The following is an 18,057-nucleotide window of genomic DNA, read 5'->3' as shown; positions in this document are numbered from 1 at the left end:
CTGGAAAAGAGAAGGCTTCAGCGTGATCCAACTGCAGCCTTCCAGTACCTGAAGAGGGCCTAAGAGAAAGATGTAGAGAGACTTTTTACAAGAGCATATAGTGAGAGGACAAGGGGAGTGACTTTAAACTGAAAGAGGGTGGGTTTATATTAGATTTGAAGACGAAAATCTTTAAGAGTGATGAGGCAGTGGAGCAGATTGCCTCTGGAAAATGTGGATGCCCCATCCCTGGAAGTGTTTAAGGCCAAGTTGAATGGAGCTGTGAGCAATCTGGTCCAGTGAAAGGTATTCCTGTCCAAAGGAGGGGGATTGGAACTAGATGATCGTTAAGGTCCTTCCAACCCAGGCCATTCTGTGATTCTATAAACGTTGTTCTCAGGGTTTACTGATGTCAGAAGTGTGGAGCTATCACATTAACCCTCATTACTTAGTTGGTTAGAGCGTGGTGCTAATAATGCCAAGGCTGTGGGTTTGAGCTCTTTAGGGGCCCCTCACTTATGAGTTCGACTTGATGATCCTTGTGGGTCCCTTCCAGCTCAGAATATTCTGTGATTCTATTCTGTGATTCTATACAAATGTCAATATTGTGTTTTCACTAGTTTGTTGGTTTGGGGTTTTTCCCTAGAAAATACACTGCTGGTATGATTTGATTTAAAAATTGCAAGTATAAGTAGTCTTTCACAATTACTTGTTTACTCATCCATATATTCACCAGGCATTCACTGAAGCAGCATGAAGTGATTATTTCATACACTATCCAAGAAGCAAATGTGCAATGGTGCCTGCACATTACAGGAAAAACATGCAAGTTATACTGTGTCTGGGCAGAAATTACATATATTAAAGTTTTAAAAGGATTCAGTCACAAGTCTAAAATGTACATGGATTCTGCCTTCTCTTACTGACAGGAAATTCAGTATATTCATATGGAGTTTCCACCTTTCTGAAGGAGGTAGAGTCAAACTGATTGTATTCAGTCTAATGGCACACGTCTTTGTGATTAAAGAGTCAAAACACAGGAGATCCTGTCCGTCTGGGTTCAGTTTAAATGCTTGATCCTGTTCTACATGTGACAATATTGAGCTGGGAAAAAAAGAAATTTTCACCTCTAAAAATATATACTTAAGAGTATTTGGTGAATTATATACAACTCTATTCCACCTGCCAGCTATAAAAATATCCAGTAGACAGGGTTCAGGACTATTTTAATTTTTTGTCCATGCTTACTGTTCTGCTGATTTAATTTATTGTTACAGACAGTCATTAATGCTGCTACAGTAGAGGCATACAGGGTGAGCAATTTTATGGCCTAGTCATTAGCTGACTTGAATCTGTTCAGTTCTCCAAAAGAAAAGGTGACAAATTGAATACCCAGTGAATTCTATTTATTTTCTGTGACTTAACCTGGTTTCCACTTCTTAATTTATACTTTATTTTAATTGAGTGCAGTTCTAAAATTCAGTATACTTTGAAAACATAGCATGGATAGTGGTTTTGTTGATTAATAGTGCCTTTTAAATGGGCTTTCTTTTTCCATTACAGCAAGAGAGGTAGATCTGTATTAACAAAATAGGCCATAGCAAGTTCTTACCGTTCTACCACTGCTGTCTACAGTGAATACATTTGAATACAAATTACCCAGTTATTATGCAGAATACATAACATATTTTAGTAAGATTGGCCAGATTCGGGTTTACTTAAAAAACAGAAAAATTTTTGCTAACAGGATGAGGTTTATGTAATGGCAAGGAATTGGCAAGGCAGTACTCACATTCATCCAAAATCTGGGGGAGGAGGGACTCTTTTACTGCATCTGGCCATTACTGTCCCTGTTGCCCCTCAGGTCAAGGAACAAGCAGGGAGATGGACCCAGACACACAGACTGGGGGCCTGTCCTCCCTCCCTCCCTCCCTGCACAAGGTCTCACAGGCAGAGGAGCACAGTTGCCAGATCCCTGCACACACATGAAGGCGGAGGCCAAGAGCTGCTTTTTTACCATGCAACTCATCTCTCCTTACCGAGTGACACCTAATCCTACCCTGTATCTGTGCCTTAACTCTGCTTGTATCATGCTGTACCACCTGGGATCTTTTCACATTTCAGTTTCTCTTCCCCTGCAACTCCACAGTCAGTCTTTTCACAGGTAGTTTAATTTTTCTTCTGAAACTGCTTAAGTCTTTTTGAGTAGCTGTCTGTTCTTGGATAGTACTGTCCCACAGAGGAAGATGCTTCTGATGCAAGCAGATCTCAGACTATTAATTTTTCCACCCCCAACTCTGGTCATCTTCAGTTTTCAAGGTATCACCCTGAGACACAGACTTGGGAAGGGACACTTTCCAAGCACCACCAGCTGGATGTAAGTTAGATTCACTGACCTTTCATGTGTCTCTTAATCATACAGCAGTGGCTGACCAGACTGCCTTTAATCAAGTTGCAGAGTTATTGCACTATCACAAAGATGAGATTCTAGCCCACCTACAAAATCCAGCATAGCATTTTTTGCTTCACAGAAAGAAAAGAAAGTATGGTGCCCTACACAGGAGAAATATCAGATGATCTCCGTTACATTGGCCTAAAACATTTTAACTCAGTGTGAATAACAGAAGTGAGTGCATTTGTAACACATCTCTTTGGCATTTTGCATTGCAAGTAATGTCTTTTATACAAGAAAGAAAAATATTGCTTCTGCTAGAAATTTAATGTTAACTGATCTTCAACCGTATCTTTTTTTAAGAAGCTGCCAACCTCATGCTTACAAGCTAAGCATATGCTTAAGTCATGAAAAAGGGGATATAATCACAGCAAATACACATCTTGGGTGGTGCATACTATAAAGAAATTGATGGAAAACTACTCAAGTATCGGAGATTTTAAGTGAAAGCCAAATTTCCTTATTCCAGGTCTGAAGCATCTTTGTGTATATTGAAGTCTTGCTACCAACAGGTCTATTGGCATTCTACTCAGACACAAGGCCCTGCCAGCCACACGGGATCTTCCCTTCCTGCAGCAGAACTGAACAAGGTCATCTGAAATCAGGCTCTGGAAATCATTTGTTTGTTTGTTTTCAGCTGTTAAGGAGCACTTCCATCAAGAGCTAGGATCGATAAGGTGAGAGAGAGGGAAGCTTATGCAATGCCAACTGTAAGGAGAGAGTCATTGTGAGTTTTCAGAGCAAAAGTTGAAATTCAGAGTCTTAAAAGTTAAGCTTCTTGTAAGAAAAAACCAGTTCAATATTCTAACTTTCAAATAAGGGTTTATCAGTTTATCAGTTCAAAGTTTCAGACAGGTGTTTCTGCCTGATTTATTTTACTTGTTTATTTCAGTCTGTCCAAAAGCCAGACATGGTCATCTTTGTAGAATGAAACACGATGTCAAACTGAATCTACTAAAATTATACACTCCCCAAAGTACTCTGTTGAAAATTACAGTGCAATCATGTCTAGAGAGAGCTCTAGAGAAAAATATTTACTCCTCTGGTGATGCCTTCTCAGTGAGCAAAATGTGAATGGTGAGGCGTGTCCTGCCTCACCAGATTTGTGTTTTGAAAGTCCAAAGTGCACAGGTAGCTTTAAAGTCAGAGAGAGCTGACAGGTCAAAATCCTCTTTGGCATCACCACTGCCTAGAATTTACACATCTCCAATAGGAAGGAAGTCAAGGAAAAGGGAACAGCCATACTACTATGCTTCATAAACCCACGTGCATAAAATATAAAACTGCTTTTCTATGCAGATTCATTGACTTTCTATTGTGTTTGTGTAACCCATTCCCCTGTGATATTTCAGAATTATTTTCGTCTCATGTCCAAATTACTGCTTTTATTCCCTGTGAGGGCATGTTGCAGATTACACTGTTAGAGCATTGCCACAGAAACCTTTGTTAGAGCTTGCACCTTGTCCTGCAAACCTGTATTTAAGCTTACCTTGTCGTAGCAGTGTATCCACATTATCAAGCAGTTCAGCACCAATAGCTTAGTTTTGCAGTCCCAGCTTTGCAGTTTTACCTGAACTCTCTATTGACTTTAATATATCTGGCTAGATCTGCATTGTATTTTAAAACTACCCTTGACACTGGGCTTCCAGCCAGATTTGTTTGCTGTCTGTGCTGCATACCTGAGACGTTAGGTTTGCTTCTAAATATCACCTGCCATGTCACACCTTTATATACAATGGTACCTTGAAATAAAAAGCACATTACTGGGATGGATCGCTGACCATCCTCCAATTTTGGAGCTTGATAGGTGTTTTAAAGCTCCTCTGTTAATAATTCAATACCATGTCATTCAGGCTGTATTTTGATATCCTAAATTCCTTTCACATATAACAGCACTTACAATAGGATAATAAAATGTGACAGTGGTAAATCAACAATAAAATGTTGATTGGCCAGAGCTCTACAGATTTGTCAGGCAAGTCTAGGTTCCTCAAGTAATCAGGTTTTTCACACTTTGAACATATTTTCTCCTGCAAATGAGGTGTTTATTCATGAGTGAGTGGCTGCCAGGTCAGATTCCTTCCCAGTTTCGTTTCCATCTCTACTGTTTTCATCATGCTTTGGCATTCTGTTTCTGTCTCCAGCTGTGGTGGCTTTTGCTTTTGTGAACAACAGCTGTAATAAGTGTATACACATGTGACTCTCCATCAGTACACTGTGGTAGCCATTTCCACAGTGGAAGATATACATTGTGCTCAGGGACGTTTGGTAGAATGAGACTCTTCTTCCACAAAGAGGAGTAGTTCAATTTATTGAATTCTACTGTCTTTTTAAGTGATGTGCATGGCATCACAAATGCTGTTCATATTCCCAAACTATCACTGTTTTATTATATTAACACCTAATTGTAAAATGTATGACTTTTTTGTAATAACTGAAGCAGTTATTACTGCTTCAGCAGTTATATATTGATATCAGCAGTTATATACTGATAAAAAAGGAAAGCACTTGATGCATTTTAATAGTCAGAACAATGAAACTATTCTTCAGGCGTCAAAGATGAGTTGAAATTTTCTCTGTTGTCTCACTCTGAGAACAGAACCAAGCTTGCAATAAGTGTCCTTTTTCTCTCTAGTTCTACATACATCTTAGTCAGCTCCTTGAGGACATTAAATTCAGCCAAATGGCATGTAAACTAAAAAAAGCCTCAAGGAAAAGTAACTAGTGGTGTATTTCCTAATACACCTGTCTTTATGGGCTGCAAAACCTCCTGAACTGCTTGTTCTGGGATTCTAGAAATAACTGAATGTATGTGAAGGGTTTGCTGTGTAAAAGCAGACTATTCCACCAGGAAAATACTGCTCAGGCAGTGGGAAGGGCAGCAAGCCGGTCAGAGGCAACACGTCGACCATCAGGGACACAGTGCCGCAGCAGACCAGAAAAGCAGAGCTGTTCAGGAACAGCCCAGTCTCTAACAATGAGGCAGATCCAAGGTCAAGCCAAGAAAGCCAGGACAGCAGGTCAGGGTTAGAATCAAAGAATTGTAGAATGGCTTGTGTTGGAAAGGACCTTAAAGATCATCTGTCTCCAGCCCCCCTGCCCTGGACATGGACACCTTTCACTAAACCAGGTTGCTCAAAGCCCCATCCAGCTTGGCCTTGAACACGTCCAAGGATGGGGCATCCACAGCTTCTCTGGCAACCTGCTCCAGTGCCTCACCACCCTCACAGTAAAGAATTTGTTCTATATTTAATGATATCTAATGTCAAAGCTAATCCTACTCTCTTTTCAGTTTAAAGCCATCACCCCTTGTCCTTCTCCAGACTTCTTGTAGCCCCCCTTGAGGTACTGGAGGGTTCAAATTATGTCACTCTGAGGCTCTCCCTGCTCCAGGCTGAACAATCACAATTCTCTCAGCCTTTTCTCATGGGAAAGGTGCTCCATCCCTCTAATCATCTTTGGTAACCTTCCTCTGGACTTGCTCCAGCAGGTCGGTGTCCTTCCTATGCTGAGGGCCCCAGAGCTGGGTGCAGCTTTCCAGGTGGGGTCTCACCAGAGAAGAGGAGGAGGACAGAATCACTCCCCTCACCCTGATGGCCACCTTCATTTCCTGGTTAACATACCTGTAGAAGCTCTTCCTGTTACTCTTTCATCCCTTGCCTGATTTAGTTTGAGCTTTGCCTTGGTCTTCCTCACCTTCCCCACCGTCCTCACCCCATCCTACACAACCAATTGTTATGCCAATACTCTTTCCAGGTTACCTGTCCTTATTCCTGCTGCCTGTGCATTTGCTTTTTTCCCTTTACTTTGACCAGCAGTTCCTGACTCAGCCATGCCAGTCTCTTGCCTTCCTTGCCCAATTTCTTGCTTAGAATCATCAAGATGTCTGTCAGGGCTCAATGATACCTGTAACATCACTCAAAGGCCTGAGGTTAGAAGCAGAAGCAGCACTCTGGCAAAGGCAGGAAGGGAGGGCCTTGAAAGGCAGCTGGCCTCTCTTCCCCTACAGTTGGGTGCCAGACCCCCGTGGAAGCAGCTTGAAGAGTCTGTTGGTGCACACAGAGTTTTGACGGGAGGTCTGTAACTGTGTAGCATGAAGCCTGAAGCCTAGTTTTGGCAGATACATCATCAGGTGAACAAATTAGCCTTTAAAAGTATGAACAGATTCCTGTTGTGGTTTCACCCCAGCTGGCAACCAAGCACCACACAGCCACTGAGTCTCTCCTCCACCAGCGGGATCAGGGGGAGAATTGGAAGGGTAAAAGCCAGAAGACTCAGGGCTTGAAATAAAGACAGTTTAATAGGGAAAGCAAAGGTTGCACACAAGCAAAGGAATGAATTCACTGCTTCCCATGGGCAGGCAGGTGTTCAGCCATCTCCAGGAGAGCAAGGCCCCATCACGTGTAATGGTGACTTGGGAAGACAAACACCATCACTCCAAACATCCCTCTCTTCCTCCTTCTTCCCCGCACTTTATATACTGAGCATGATGTCATATGGTCTGGAATGTCACTTTGGTCAGTTGGGGTCACCTGTCCCAGCTCTGTCTCCTCCCAGCCTCCCATGCACATCCAATTTCCTCCCCAGCTTGACAGTATGAAAAGCAGAAAAGGCCTTGGCTCAGTGTAAGCCCTGCTCAGCAATAACAAAAACATCTCTGTATTATCATTTCAACCCTGTGTTCAGCACAAACCCAAAACACAGCCCCATACTAGCCACTGTGGAGGCAATTAATTCTACCCCACCCAAACCCAGCACAATTACTTAGAGCTAAACTCCATAGTGTTAATTTAAATGCAATCAAATTCTTACCCTCTCTACTCCTTTCTCAGAGTGAATAGCTACCCAAATAAACAAGGTGCTTCTATCACATTTTGCCTACGCATTTTCTCTTGATGTGCTTTCCTCTTTGTCAGGCTCTGACCTATGCTGGAAAGTGCAGTTCCACTCTTATGAGGTATATCAGCCAACTGTAAGACAGAGGAAAATGTTAGAGATTTTTAAAGAAATATCTTCTGCCTGCTCTTTTACTGTCGGCATTTATCTCCATTCTGTCTATTTTTAAATCAGTCACCCCACTCCTCAGTGTCCCAGTTCTAAATATTTTATTTTGAGGATGTAATTTACTAACTCAAGAGCTCTTTCAAAAGCTTTTGAGCTTGATTACTATCATTTGGAACATCTGCCTGACAAACTTCTGCATTAGCAGAATGTGGATTTCATTTCTCAGGGGATTCATAGGTTTATTTCCAGGAAATCTTAATCCATGAGTGATTTTGCATAAAATAATTATCCTTTGCCTTGGATAGGTAAAAAGGTAACTTTTTTTTTCCTTTCATTTTTTTTAATGGATTAATGGAACATAGAAGAAAGAAGAGGTCCAGAATACAACTAGCTATTTTTAGCTAGCTTCTACTGTCAGAATCTTGAAGACATCAGAATGAATAGCCTCATAATCTCTCCAGGTCTGCCACCACCTGTGCAATTAATAGATTATATTCATACCAACAAAGCTGAATAGCAGTTGACCTGTTTTGCAAACAGATTCATAAATGTGTCTGAGACCTTTAGTAGTTACAAAACTGTTTCTGGAGTCTGGCTTTGTTGCTGCAACATCCAAGTAAAAGCAATAGATGACAAAAAGTGAAGAAAAAAGAAGTACTTTTGCTTAAAGATCTTTGTCTTTGGGGAGATTTCTACTGCTAGAAATAGGGTTTGTCTTACTGTTTGTTCCATGATGGACTGTAAAATAAGTATTTGTTGAAAGTTAGGGCTAAAAAAGTCATGAATTTGGACAGGATCAATGCAATGGAATATGCAGGGATAATATTATCCCCTGTGTGTGTTTCAGTGGGCTCAACTGAACGGCATTCTCAGTGTCACTAAGAGTTTCAATAGCTGAAATCCTTTCCATTTTTCTGTATAACCTTTGGGGGTTAGTTCAAATGACTACATGTTTTATTTGGGGTTTAGAAAAGGAAAGGGAAAGCAGAACTCCAGGGCCAAATGCAAGGTTATGGCTTTAAGCTGTATTTGTTGCTAGGTGTAATGCCCTATCCTCTGCAAGAATTTGCAGTAAGAACCTCTGTGATGACCAGCAGCTTCCAGATGTGTTGAACTAGCAGTTGTAGTACAAATTCTAATTGTTCAAAAAATTTGTGGTAGGATTTTGAAAAGCTGCAGTTTTGGAAACTGGACATAAATTTTTCAAATAACTTCTTCTGAGTGACTCTTAATGTCACAGCAAATACCTCATTGTCTTGCATCTAAGTAGAGTTGTTTTTATAACAGAAGGTCAACAAAATGAGTCATACGTTTTTGTTTTAATATTTTATTGTATGCAACAGGCCTTTTATTAAATGCAACAATGCTGTCTAGTGTATTGCTTCAGTTGATTTCACTGCACAGTTTTAGGGTCCTGCTGGCTCCTCTACTGAGAATGTGTAACAATTTTATTTTTTAAACAGATGCAGGATGGTGATGACAGAAATCAAGATACTGTGATTTATGGGATGCAGACAGAGTGATTTCCATTTAAGTACTGAATAGGGCTAAATATACAGGTTCTGAACGTAGTTCTGGGAATTTCCTACAGAACACGTACACTGCAGCTAACATGAGGGTAATTGCCATCCACTACCTGACTGTGTAAATGAAAAGCTATTGGTAGTTCCCTGACAGTCCTGAAAACTTTTTTTCTCTAGAAACAGGCTTTAGAAGGTCCTTTTCTGACACCGGTCTTCATATAACAAAGCAAGGCAGAGATTATCCTAACCAGGTGACATGTTGTCTAAGAAGAACTTTTTCTGAACATCAGATAGAGAGGTTCAAAAAAAAATACAGACTATAGGATCAACATTTTAGTTAGGGAGTGTTTAATGTTATGAGCTAGCTGAACAAAGTGAGTGATCTCAAAAATATTTGACAAAAAATCTTCTTGTATGCCACGTTTCTCTGAAGAAATTCAGTTTTAATATAGCAAAAGAGGAAGCCAAAAGGTCTTTTAAAATGATCTGTGCATCGAGGCAAAACTTACTACCTCCAGCTAGTTCAGAATATGCCTGAAAAACGGCACAGGGACTCCTCATTGTAGCAGAGATATGCCAAAAACAAAGACAATGGTGCGTCATACTTAATATTGTTTTGATCTGCGAGTTTTCCAACAAAACCAGTTTGTTAATGGCAGATTACAGGCATTTGGGTAGATGTAAGCTTCTTTTCACAAAAAATTGGATTTTTGTGGCCAGCAAAGTGGAAATGGAGTTACACTTTCTATAGTCCAAAAGAGGTTTTCCTGATCTTATGACAGAATATGGCTGTGTTGCTGCAGTGATATATAACCGATTACAGAGCTTTCACATGTCATCAATAAGTAGTTTCCTCTCTTTAATTTATGATTCTAATGAAATGCTTGGATAGAAACTGAGCTGAATGCGTATGGCTACTTTTTCATGGCCATCTGTAGAATTGCAAAAAAAAAGCGTTTGCAAAAAAAAAATTGATTTTATGTCATTCTAGGTGAAAGCTCAGATATCTCTGTGCTCCCAGCAAATGAGAATTAGATGCCTACGTGCTGGCAGGAGATGGATCTAAGACATAATCCTCTTCTCACTGCTCCCTGCTAGTCAATTTAGGCAGTCCTTGCTCTTTGAGCTGGCTTTTGTGGCTCTTACTCTCAGGCATATAACTCTCCCCCTCACATTTTTTTAAGACTCAGTCATCCAGCATTCTGTCTGTGAATTTCACTAAGCATTTGAGCTCTTGAGCTGGGCACTGAAACAGTGCCTGCAGCAACTGCATTTCCTTCAGCTACTCAGCTGCAAAATGAGCAACGTTGCTCCTGAGGCATGATGGCTTCAAATGAACCAGGAACTTGGATCTCTCTTGTTTAGTATCACAGAATTGTAGAATGGTTTGCGTTGGAAGGGACCTTAAAGACCATCTACTTCCACTTCCCCTTCCGTTGGCACATGCACCTTCCACTATCCCAGGCTGCTCAGAGCTCCATCCAACCTGGCCTTGAACACTTCCAGGGATGGGGCATCCACAGCTTCTCTGGGCAGCCTGTGCCAGTGCCTCACCACTCTCATAGTAAAGCATTTCTTCCTAATATCTGATTTAAATTTACCCTCCTTCAGTTTTGTCCCTTGCCCTGTTGCTCCATGCCCTTGTAAAAAGTCCCTCTCCAACTTTCTTGTAGCCCCACTCAGGTGCTGGAAGGCTTCTGTAGGATCTCCCCAGAGCCTTTTCTTCTCTAAACTAAAATATATATATATGTGAAGAGATACATATATATATGTGCTTAAAACAATAAAAAATATGGTAAAGGTAGAAGCTTATAAGTGAAAGGGCTCCAAGTATTAGGACTTCAAAATGTGCCATACCCTTGGAATTTTAATCCAGACTTTTCCAAAATTATAATCTCTTAGTCTTTTAGGCATTTACGACCAATTCGGGTTTTCTTGGCAACTTCATTTTTAAAAATTTAGGAAAAGTATCAGAAGTTTGCACCAAAAAATGCAACTGATGGAGAAATTTAGAAAGTGTCTTTTTCAATCCCTCACATGATGTTCATTTAAGTAGAACCACAACAGAATTGTCTTGAATTGAATTTTCATTGTCATTTCAGTGAAGTGGAAAACAAACTATGGCTCCTGCGTGCTGTTTTTTAGAAGCTGACAAGTAAATAAATACCTTTTATGTTGACATTTGGATGAATGACATCATTAGCTCTTCTGCATCCACTCAAGATGATAGCTGGTAGTTTTCCTTGACAAAAAAGTTAAATGTCAGAAGACAATGTTGATGTTCGTGTCAGTTTTGCTGTCCATGACTATTTTTCTACTGAGAAGTCTTTTAGTTCAAATGTAACTAGAGCAAGATCTGAGAGTAGCATCCTATGCCTACATACCTTTAGGACAAGAAGCTGTTAGAATGAGCTAATGCTTAGGCATTCCTCCCCAGAGATCATCTTCAAGTTCATGGGTTTCCATACTAATAAAAACGAATCCTCATGCGTGGGGAATACATTCCAGCACAAAGTAATTCCTCTTCACAGTTTGCTCATGACCTATGACTGGTATGGCACACGTGTTTCTGCCTAAGCTGCAAAGGTGAAAAAAACCAAGTCTGATAACAAAAATTAAAAAAAAAAACCCAACCAAACAAAACAAAACCAGGAGTAGTAGTGATTGAGTCTCTTACTGTTAAAGTGCAGTCCACTCAGTGGAGATAATTATTAGCATATAATAGAAGGTACATGTGTTAATATGTTGTTAGAAAAGTGTTGTGAGCTGCCTAGTAGAAATTACTTTTTTAAAAAAAAAGGTTTGGAAATACCTGGGTACTGCACAAGTATTTAATGATCTCATAGTTAGCTATATTTTAGTAAATTCTGTTGGTGTTCAATATATTTTTTTTAAATTACTGTAATTATGTTCTGCATTTGGAGAAAAAATTAAGTAATTTGCCAGATTTTCAAAGGGAGCTACCTGGTAATGCCTGCATGCTTAACTTCTTTGCTTTCACTGACACCATGAACTTAACAAGTCCAATGTTGTTTTAAACCCCTCTGAGCAAATTTTCACATGTCAAGTATAAAACTTAAGTCACTACTAATTATTGGGTTCAACAGAGTTCCAATGTGACATGACTAGTTTCAGCATTAGCAACTTCCTAACTTACTATTATGAATTTTAAAAAAAAAATGAGAATGCAAGTATATTTTTTTATTAGCATGGAGAAAAGAACGAACAGGAAAAGCAGAAAACATAGAAAATTGAATGGAAATTGTGCTAATCACTACAATGTGTTTCTTCTTGAATCACAGGTAACATTTGTCATTACTCACAAAGCCATCAGTTAGTTTCTCTGTCACCCATCATCCTGTACAGGCACCTGTTGCCACATATTTTGGCCTCATATAGTTAAGAATGATGCACAAATACTCTGCAAAAACAGATTAGAAATTAATTCTATCAGACAAATAACTGTATTCTGAAATGAGTTGTCTGGTTTTGGTTCAAATCAGCTCTTTTAGACAGTATTTTAAAATAAAAAATATGCCCTTCCATACAATAAGCACTATAAAAGACTGACAGTTCTGTTAATCTGTACTCAATAGGTTGAACTGAATGAGCAAGACTCTTTTCGTGTTAGAAGTCCCAGCAAGGCATTCACTCCTTTCTTGCACAATGTGCTTCAAATAATTAAATACTCATTACTCAGTTTGATATAATGTGGGGTTTAGGTTTGGGTTGGTTTTTTTGTTTGGTTGTTTTTTTTTTTTTATTTGGTTGGTTGGTTGTTTTTTAAGTGGACTGAGCCATTTACTTGAGTTCTAAATCCAAAACTACCACAAAAAGCATCTTACCAAACTTGGCCAGTTCCATGCTAGCAACACTGTCCATACATACTTGAGAGAAACATTATTTTTGTCAACATAGCAGTATCAGTTACCTGAAGGAGCCACACAGTAATGAATGGTTTTGTGCCAGTCTAAGTACTGTTTTTATTTATCAGTAAGGATTAATCCTGTGTATGGTCCCGCTGACATAACACATAACCTCACGATGCCAGAACAGCTTCAGATGGAAATAGTTCAGTGTATCTCCTTCTGCAAGGCAGCAACAAAGCCTGATTCATTGTATTGCAAAAGCAATTACTGACTGTTTGATTTGAGCTGTGCTTATTGCGGTCTTTAGAGAAACTCAATTAAGTCTATTTTGGTAGAAGATTCTCAGACTTGTAGATTTGTTAGTGACACAGGAATTTAATTTCACTCTGATATGATCTAGTTTGCTTAGAACTAGCATTGCATGATCATATAATCCCTTTGCCTAATTGAGGGTACAATGTGTAAGGTATTATGTCCTGAATATCAGGACACAAGCAGATGATCTTCTGATGTTAACCATATGGCCAAATTAATTGCCAGATCATGCTGTCAGGTATTGACAGTACTGCTAATAATACATATCACACTAAAATTACTCTTAAAATTACTACTATTCACATGCAACTTTGTTTGGCTGTCTGCTGAATCTTTGCTTGTAATGTTTTTGGCAGCAAATACTAAACAGAAAGACTTTATTTGCTTGAGATTAGTATTGACTTAATGAATAAGTTTCATAAATACTGGTACATGTCTTATTATTTCTGCTCTAAAGATGCATATCAAATTACTAGTTGAACTGTTAGCTGGGGACAGGGGGACAGGTTGCTGAAAAATAAACCATCTTTTTTTTTTTTTTTTAAAGAACTTCTTTTTTGTCTTTCCTCTCATAGCCCTCCAGTATTTTTAGATTTTAAAAATGCAGGTAAAACTGCTTGTCCTCCCTTTAACTCCTTTTTCTCCAAAAAAAAAAAGGTGCAAAAGCAACAGTAAAAGATGTTTTCTGTACGTCATCTGCAGGGAATTTGTAGGTTAATTGAAATACATTCTTTACAGTGGCTGTCACAGCTATGGGAATTCTCTTGAAAAGCCCTATCTGTCCAAATTGGGCGAGGAGAACAAAATTCATGCCTGTGATCTGCTTAGGAACTTTTTGGGTTTTTTGGAGGATCCTGAAAAAAAATTTATGAAAGCTAATCCATACCATAACTGTACTGGCTGTATCAGATTAAGTGGGACGAGAGAGTGGATGTGTGTTCACCCTCTCAGAATTTTACCTTCCCTAAATGTTAACTTCAATCTCTTCTCTTTTTCTTTTTTGTTTTTTTTTTTTAATAAACATTTCTTTCACCATTGACCCTCCTTAGATGCAGAGGAAAACGTCAAGATATATATACACTAAATAGCAAAAGTAATTACCTTAATTTATTTTAATCTTTCTCTCTCTTCTTTTCTTTATACAGGAGGTTGGCACTGCAGCTCTCCATCCACACCCCAGCCACCCCTCATCCACTTCTTTATCCCTACTGCATGAAATTAAGTTTCCCGGGTAACTACTGGGGCATAATTTTGCAGCAACACTAATGCCCTCAGACCTCAGCCATCCACATATTGATCTGGGTGTGAGGGTAGGAAACGAACAGGTTAGTCTAAATATTTTCTCATTCTGAAAGGAAGACCCTTTGTGGTGTTTGACATGAACATCATTATTATTTAGCCTAACTACACTGCTGGTTCAACAATTTACATATCCATGGGAAAGAAGGCATTTTGCTGCAACATGCTTCAGTGCATCTGCTGGCACCTCACCTACTGGCTAAAAGAAATAAAACTACTGGATTGAACATAATATACAGTTTTCCCCTTAGGAAATACAGAGCCTATGGTTTTGTAGATTTTCCCTTTATTATTTTCTTGACATCATAAGCATCCATTTAATGTGGATGGGACAAAACTATTTTACTAGCCTTTGATAACAGGCAGATTGCCCAGGCTGTCTTGGTTACACAAAGGAAAACAGGAGAGTAGCTGGAATTCTGTATTTCACTAGTGGTCCCAGCTGGGAAACAAATACCTGTAGGCTGCCCAAGCCAGCTAAGTTAGTAGAGTGCCATTGCTGCTGAAAATGTGCTCCAGAGCTCAGAAACATCTGCTGAACCAGTACTGGGCAGAGCATGAAAGTTAACACGCATACGCTGGTCTTTCTCTGATGTTTCTCTGACCCAACTACTCTTCACAAAAACAGTCTTAGATACTTTACAAAACAAGTGACCAAATGGTGACATTCATGAACAGGGTTTTGCTTCTTTTCTTTTTTTTTTTTCTTCCTTTATGGGAGAGTGTTTTCTTCTTTTTTTTTTCCACTTTTTTTCCCTCCCATTTCTGTTGGATTTAAGTGGTAGAACCTTTTCACTAGTCATATATACTATCAAATATTGCAGAGCAAAATAAATTTTAGAAGTGCTAAATATGACACCAAAATTAAGCATCTGATTTCATTATATTCTTTTATGTTCTATTACAAGATTAAATGTGCTACTGTGGATCTCAAGGTACCGATTTTGGGGGCAAATATTTTAAAAAAAACCAAACAATTATTTTCCATAGAAAGAATGTAAAGTTTACTGTTGCAGTAAAAGAAAAGGCATCCCAACTTGGAAAGTTGTGTTTAACTTTGTAGTAAATAAATCATTCTTAAATTTGCAGCTGACTAGGAAAGTGCCTCTGCAGAACAGAGCAACAGTACTTGCATCTGTCCCCCACAGCTTTCTTCCTTAGACAGCCATGTGGGCACTACCTAAAGAAACAGACAAAGTGGGACTGCTCAGGCAGTGCTGGGCCATAGTGACCCCCACCATCCTTATGCAGCAGTTCTCTCCAGTCCCCATTATGAACTTCATATTAACACGTTGGTGTAAGTACTGTAAGGTCTCACTGCTTTGTAAATTGCCAAACTGTAAACTTACTTATTTATACTGGCAGTCCCATAAAGAACATATATTAAAAAATATAAGGAAGCTTATATGTTGTATATTTTTTTACTGCAACCTTGGTTTGGGTTTTTAAGGAGAATCAGTGAAAGCGATAATCAGAGATTCAAGAGTTGACACAGGTTGTAAAAATTAGGAAGACACAAGAAAATATAGTTATTTTTAAAATGTCTTCCATCCTACTCTTTTATGAGAACCTGGTTTCATGCCATTGTTATGACAGAGGAGAGGCAGAAGAGATGCCCTGTGTTGAAGAGAGTCACTTTTTCAGGATTCCAAGATCATCACGATCCATTACAAGATGACACTGAGCACACAGTGTATCAAGAGAGGCTAGAAAACAGACTTTATGCAATCAGACTTAAGCTGAGACCATAGGGTATTTGGTTTAAATAATCTTATATTTTATTGTAAAAGTCATAAAAAGCAATTATTAGGACGTACAATTTAGAATTTTAAATTTTCTGCTATATTTTATATTTATTAAATAATGATCTCTAACAGTCATTAATAAGAGTAAGGAAGCTATTTCTTAGTCAGTATGCATGACAAAGTCCTGCAATAATTCTTTTTATGTTATATGAACAATTTTCCCCATTAAGTAGGCAGATTTTCTCTGCCTGTTGTTCATCTGCTGATAAACATTTTGCAAAAGTTTGCTTTGTCTTCAGAATTTGACAGTCCAAACAGCCAGTTTAACAAATAAAAGAGGGTGGATTATGACCAAAAAAAAAAAAAATCTCAGCAGTGATGTTAGGATTTGGCTTTGTTTGGAGAGCTTTCTTCTGCTTCAGTTTCTTTCATCTTATGTTCCATCAGAAAAGTCACTGCAGAAGAGTTGTTTTTTTCTTCCAGCCACTGTCGAATCTTTGCTTCTTGAAATACATATTCAGAAGTACATATAAAATGTAAACTGCATAGAAAAAAGATGTTACTCGTGTATTTTTTCTCTTTAGACACAATGTGTGACACGATATCTTTATATATTGAAAACTTTTTTACCATGTTTCATACCACATATCATTCATGTTCATTTAATACTAAGAAAAAGTATCAGATTCAGCATTTATATTCCAAAGTTAAGATAAAATAGATTTCAATCATGTTTTACTTAGAAATTTGTCTCAAGAGGTAAAAAGTGATCAGTAAAAATAATGATAAAGTAAGTAAAGATATAAGACATATCTGAATGTAAATACCAAATATGTAAAATATTATTCTGGAGATAACTACATATAAATACTGGTGATTACTTTTATTGTTTTCTCATACAATAGCTCCTATAGACTGATCCTTAAGAGCCTATTGTTTGGTTAATTAAAGCTTCATTTTCCCAGATAAGATCATCTCATGTACTTCTTTGGTTAACAAGACATATGCTTTCTTAGAATTATCTAAAAAATAAAGAGGATCAGTAACTGTAGACGGATTAAAACCTTCATCCACAAGGCGAAATTTTTGTTGTTTGAATGTTCCAGTCATTTCCATTTTTTCCTGTAGAAGTGAGAAAGATACATTTTTCAGAAGGGAAACTTCTTCTCTTTTGCTCTCATTCATATGTGCTTTCCGAAATCTTATTCGATATAAGGTCAATACTGTTTATTCTCATTGTGCTGGAAATCTAGAACTTGTGTGCTGCTACAGACCAACACCAGGAGGTGTGGTGGACAAAAGCTAGAGCTCGTTTCTTTCTGCATCACTGTGCAGTGTCTCATTAGTGTCACATGTGATGCAGCCCCAGCCTGCCTGAGACAATCAATCTCCTTCACTGTGCACATTAAAAAATGTGTTAAACTACACATCATAAAGAACATGTCAGTAAAAACCATCACTATCAAGAGCTCTTTAATGATAAAACTCAGGAAATTCTCTACATAAGCATTTATTGTCACCTTAAAAGAGGAGTTGAAAGAGTCACATACTAAATTAGCCATACTTATATTTGGCAAGTCCAAAGGAAGACAGACCTTGACCATACACTTTGTGTTTTCAGACTGCTGCACTGCCAGTGTACCTTGGAAAAGTAGTGGGAGGCACCTCTAGTGAGACTCTCTTCTCTATTCTCCCTACCTCTACTCAGCCCAGCTTTATGACCTCTCTTCATCATCTTCTGGAGGTCTCCTGGGAGGCCAATCAGCTGACTAGGGGGCAGAACCCAGCCCATCCACGAGGGATGTAAATGGCTGCTGGGAGCACACCAGGGATCAATGTTGGGCCTAGTCCTGTTTAATATCTTTATTGAT

General features: G+C 38.7%; 1 protein-coding gene across 1 annotated transcript in view; it reads right to left on the bottom strand.

The window, feature by feature from the left end:
• Positions 1-16,832: 16,832 nt before the first annotated feature.
• The window catches only part of SLC27A6 (solute carrier family 27 member 6), a 38,002-nt gene continuing 36,777 nt past the window's right edge, over positions 16,833-18,057 (bottom strand). The window contains exon 10 of the mRNA XM_032676487.1: positions 16,833-17,308. Within this exon, the coding sequence (XP_032532378.1) occupies positions 17,132-17,308 (177 nt within the window). The 3' untranslated portion in view covers positions 16,833-17,131. The remainder of the gene's footprint in view (positions 17,309-18,057) is intronic.

This window comes from Chiroxiphia lanceolata, chromosome Z (genome assembly GCF_009829145.1).
Source record: "Chiroxiphia lanceolata isolate bChiLan1 chromosome Z, bChiLan1.pri, whole genome shotgun sequence".
NCBI classification, from domain to species: domain Eukaryota; kingdom Metazoa; phylum Chordata; class Aves; order Passeriformes; family Pipridae; genus Chiroxiphia; species Chiroxiphia lanceolata.
This window is presented reverse-complemented; position numbering and strand designations above follow the sequence as displayed.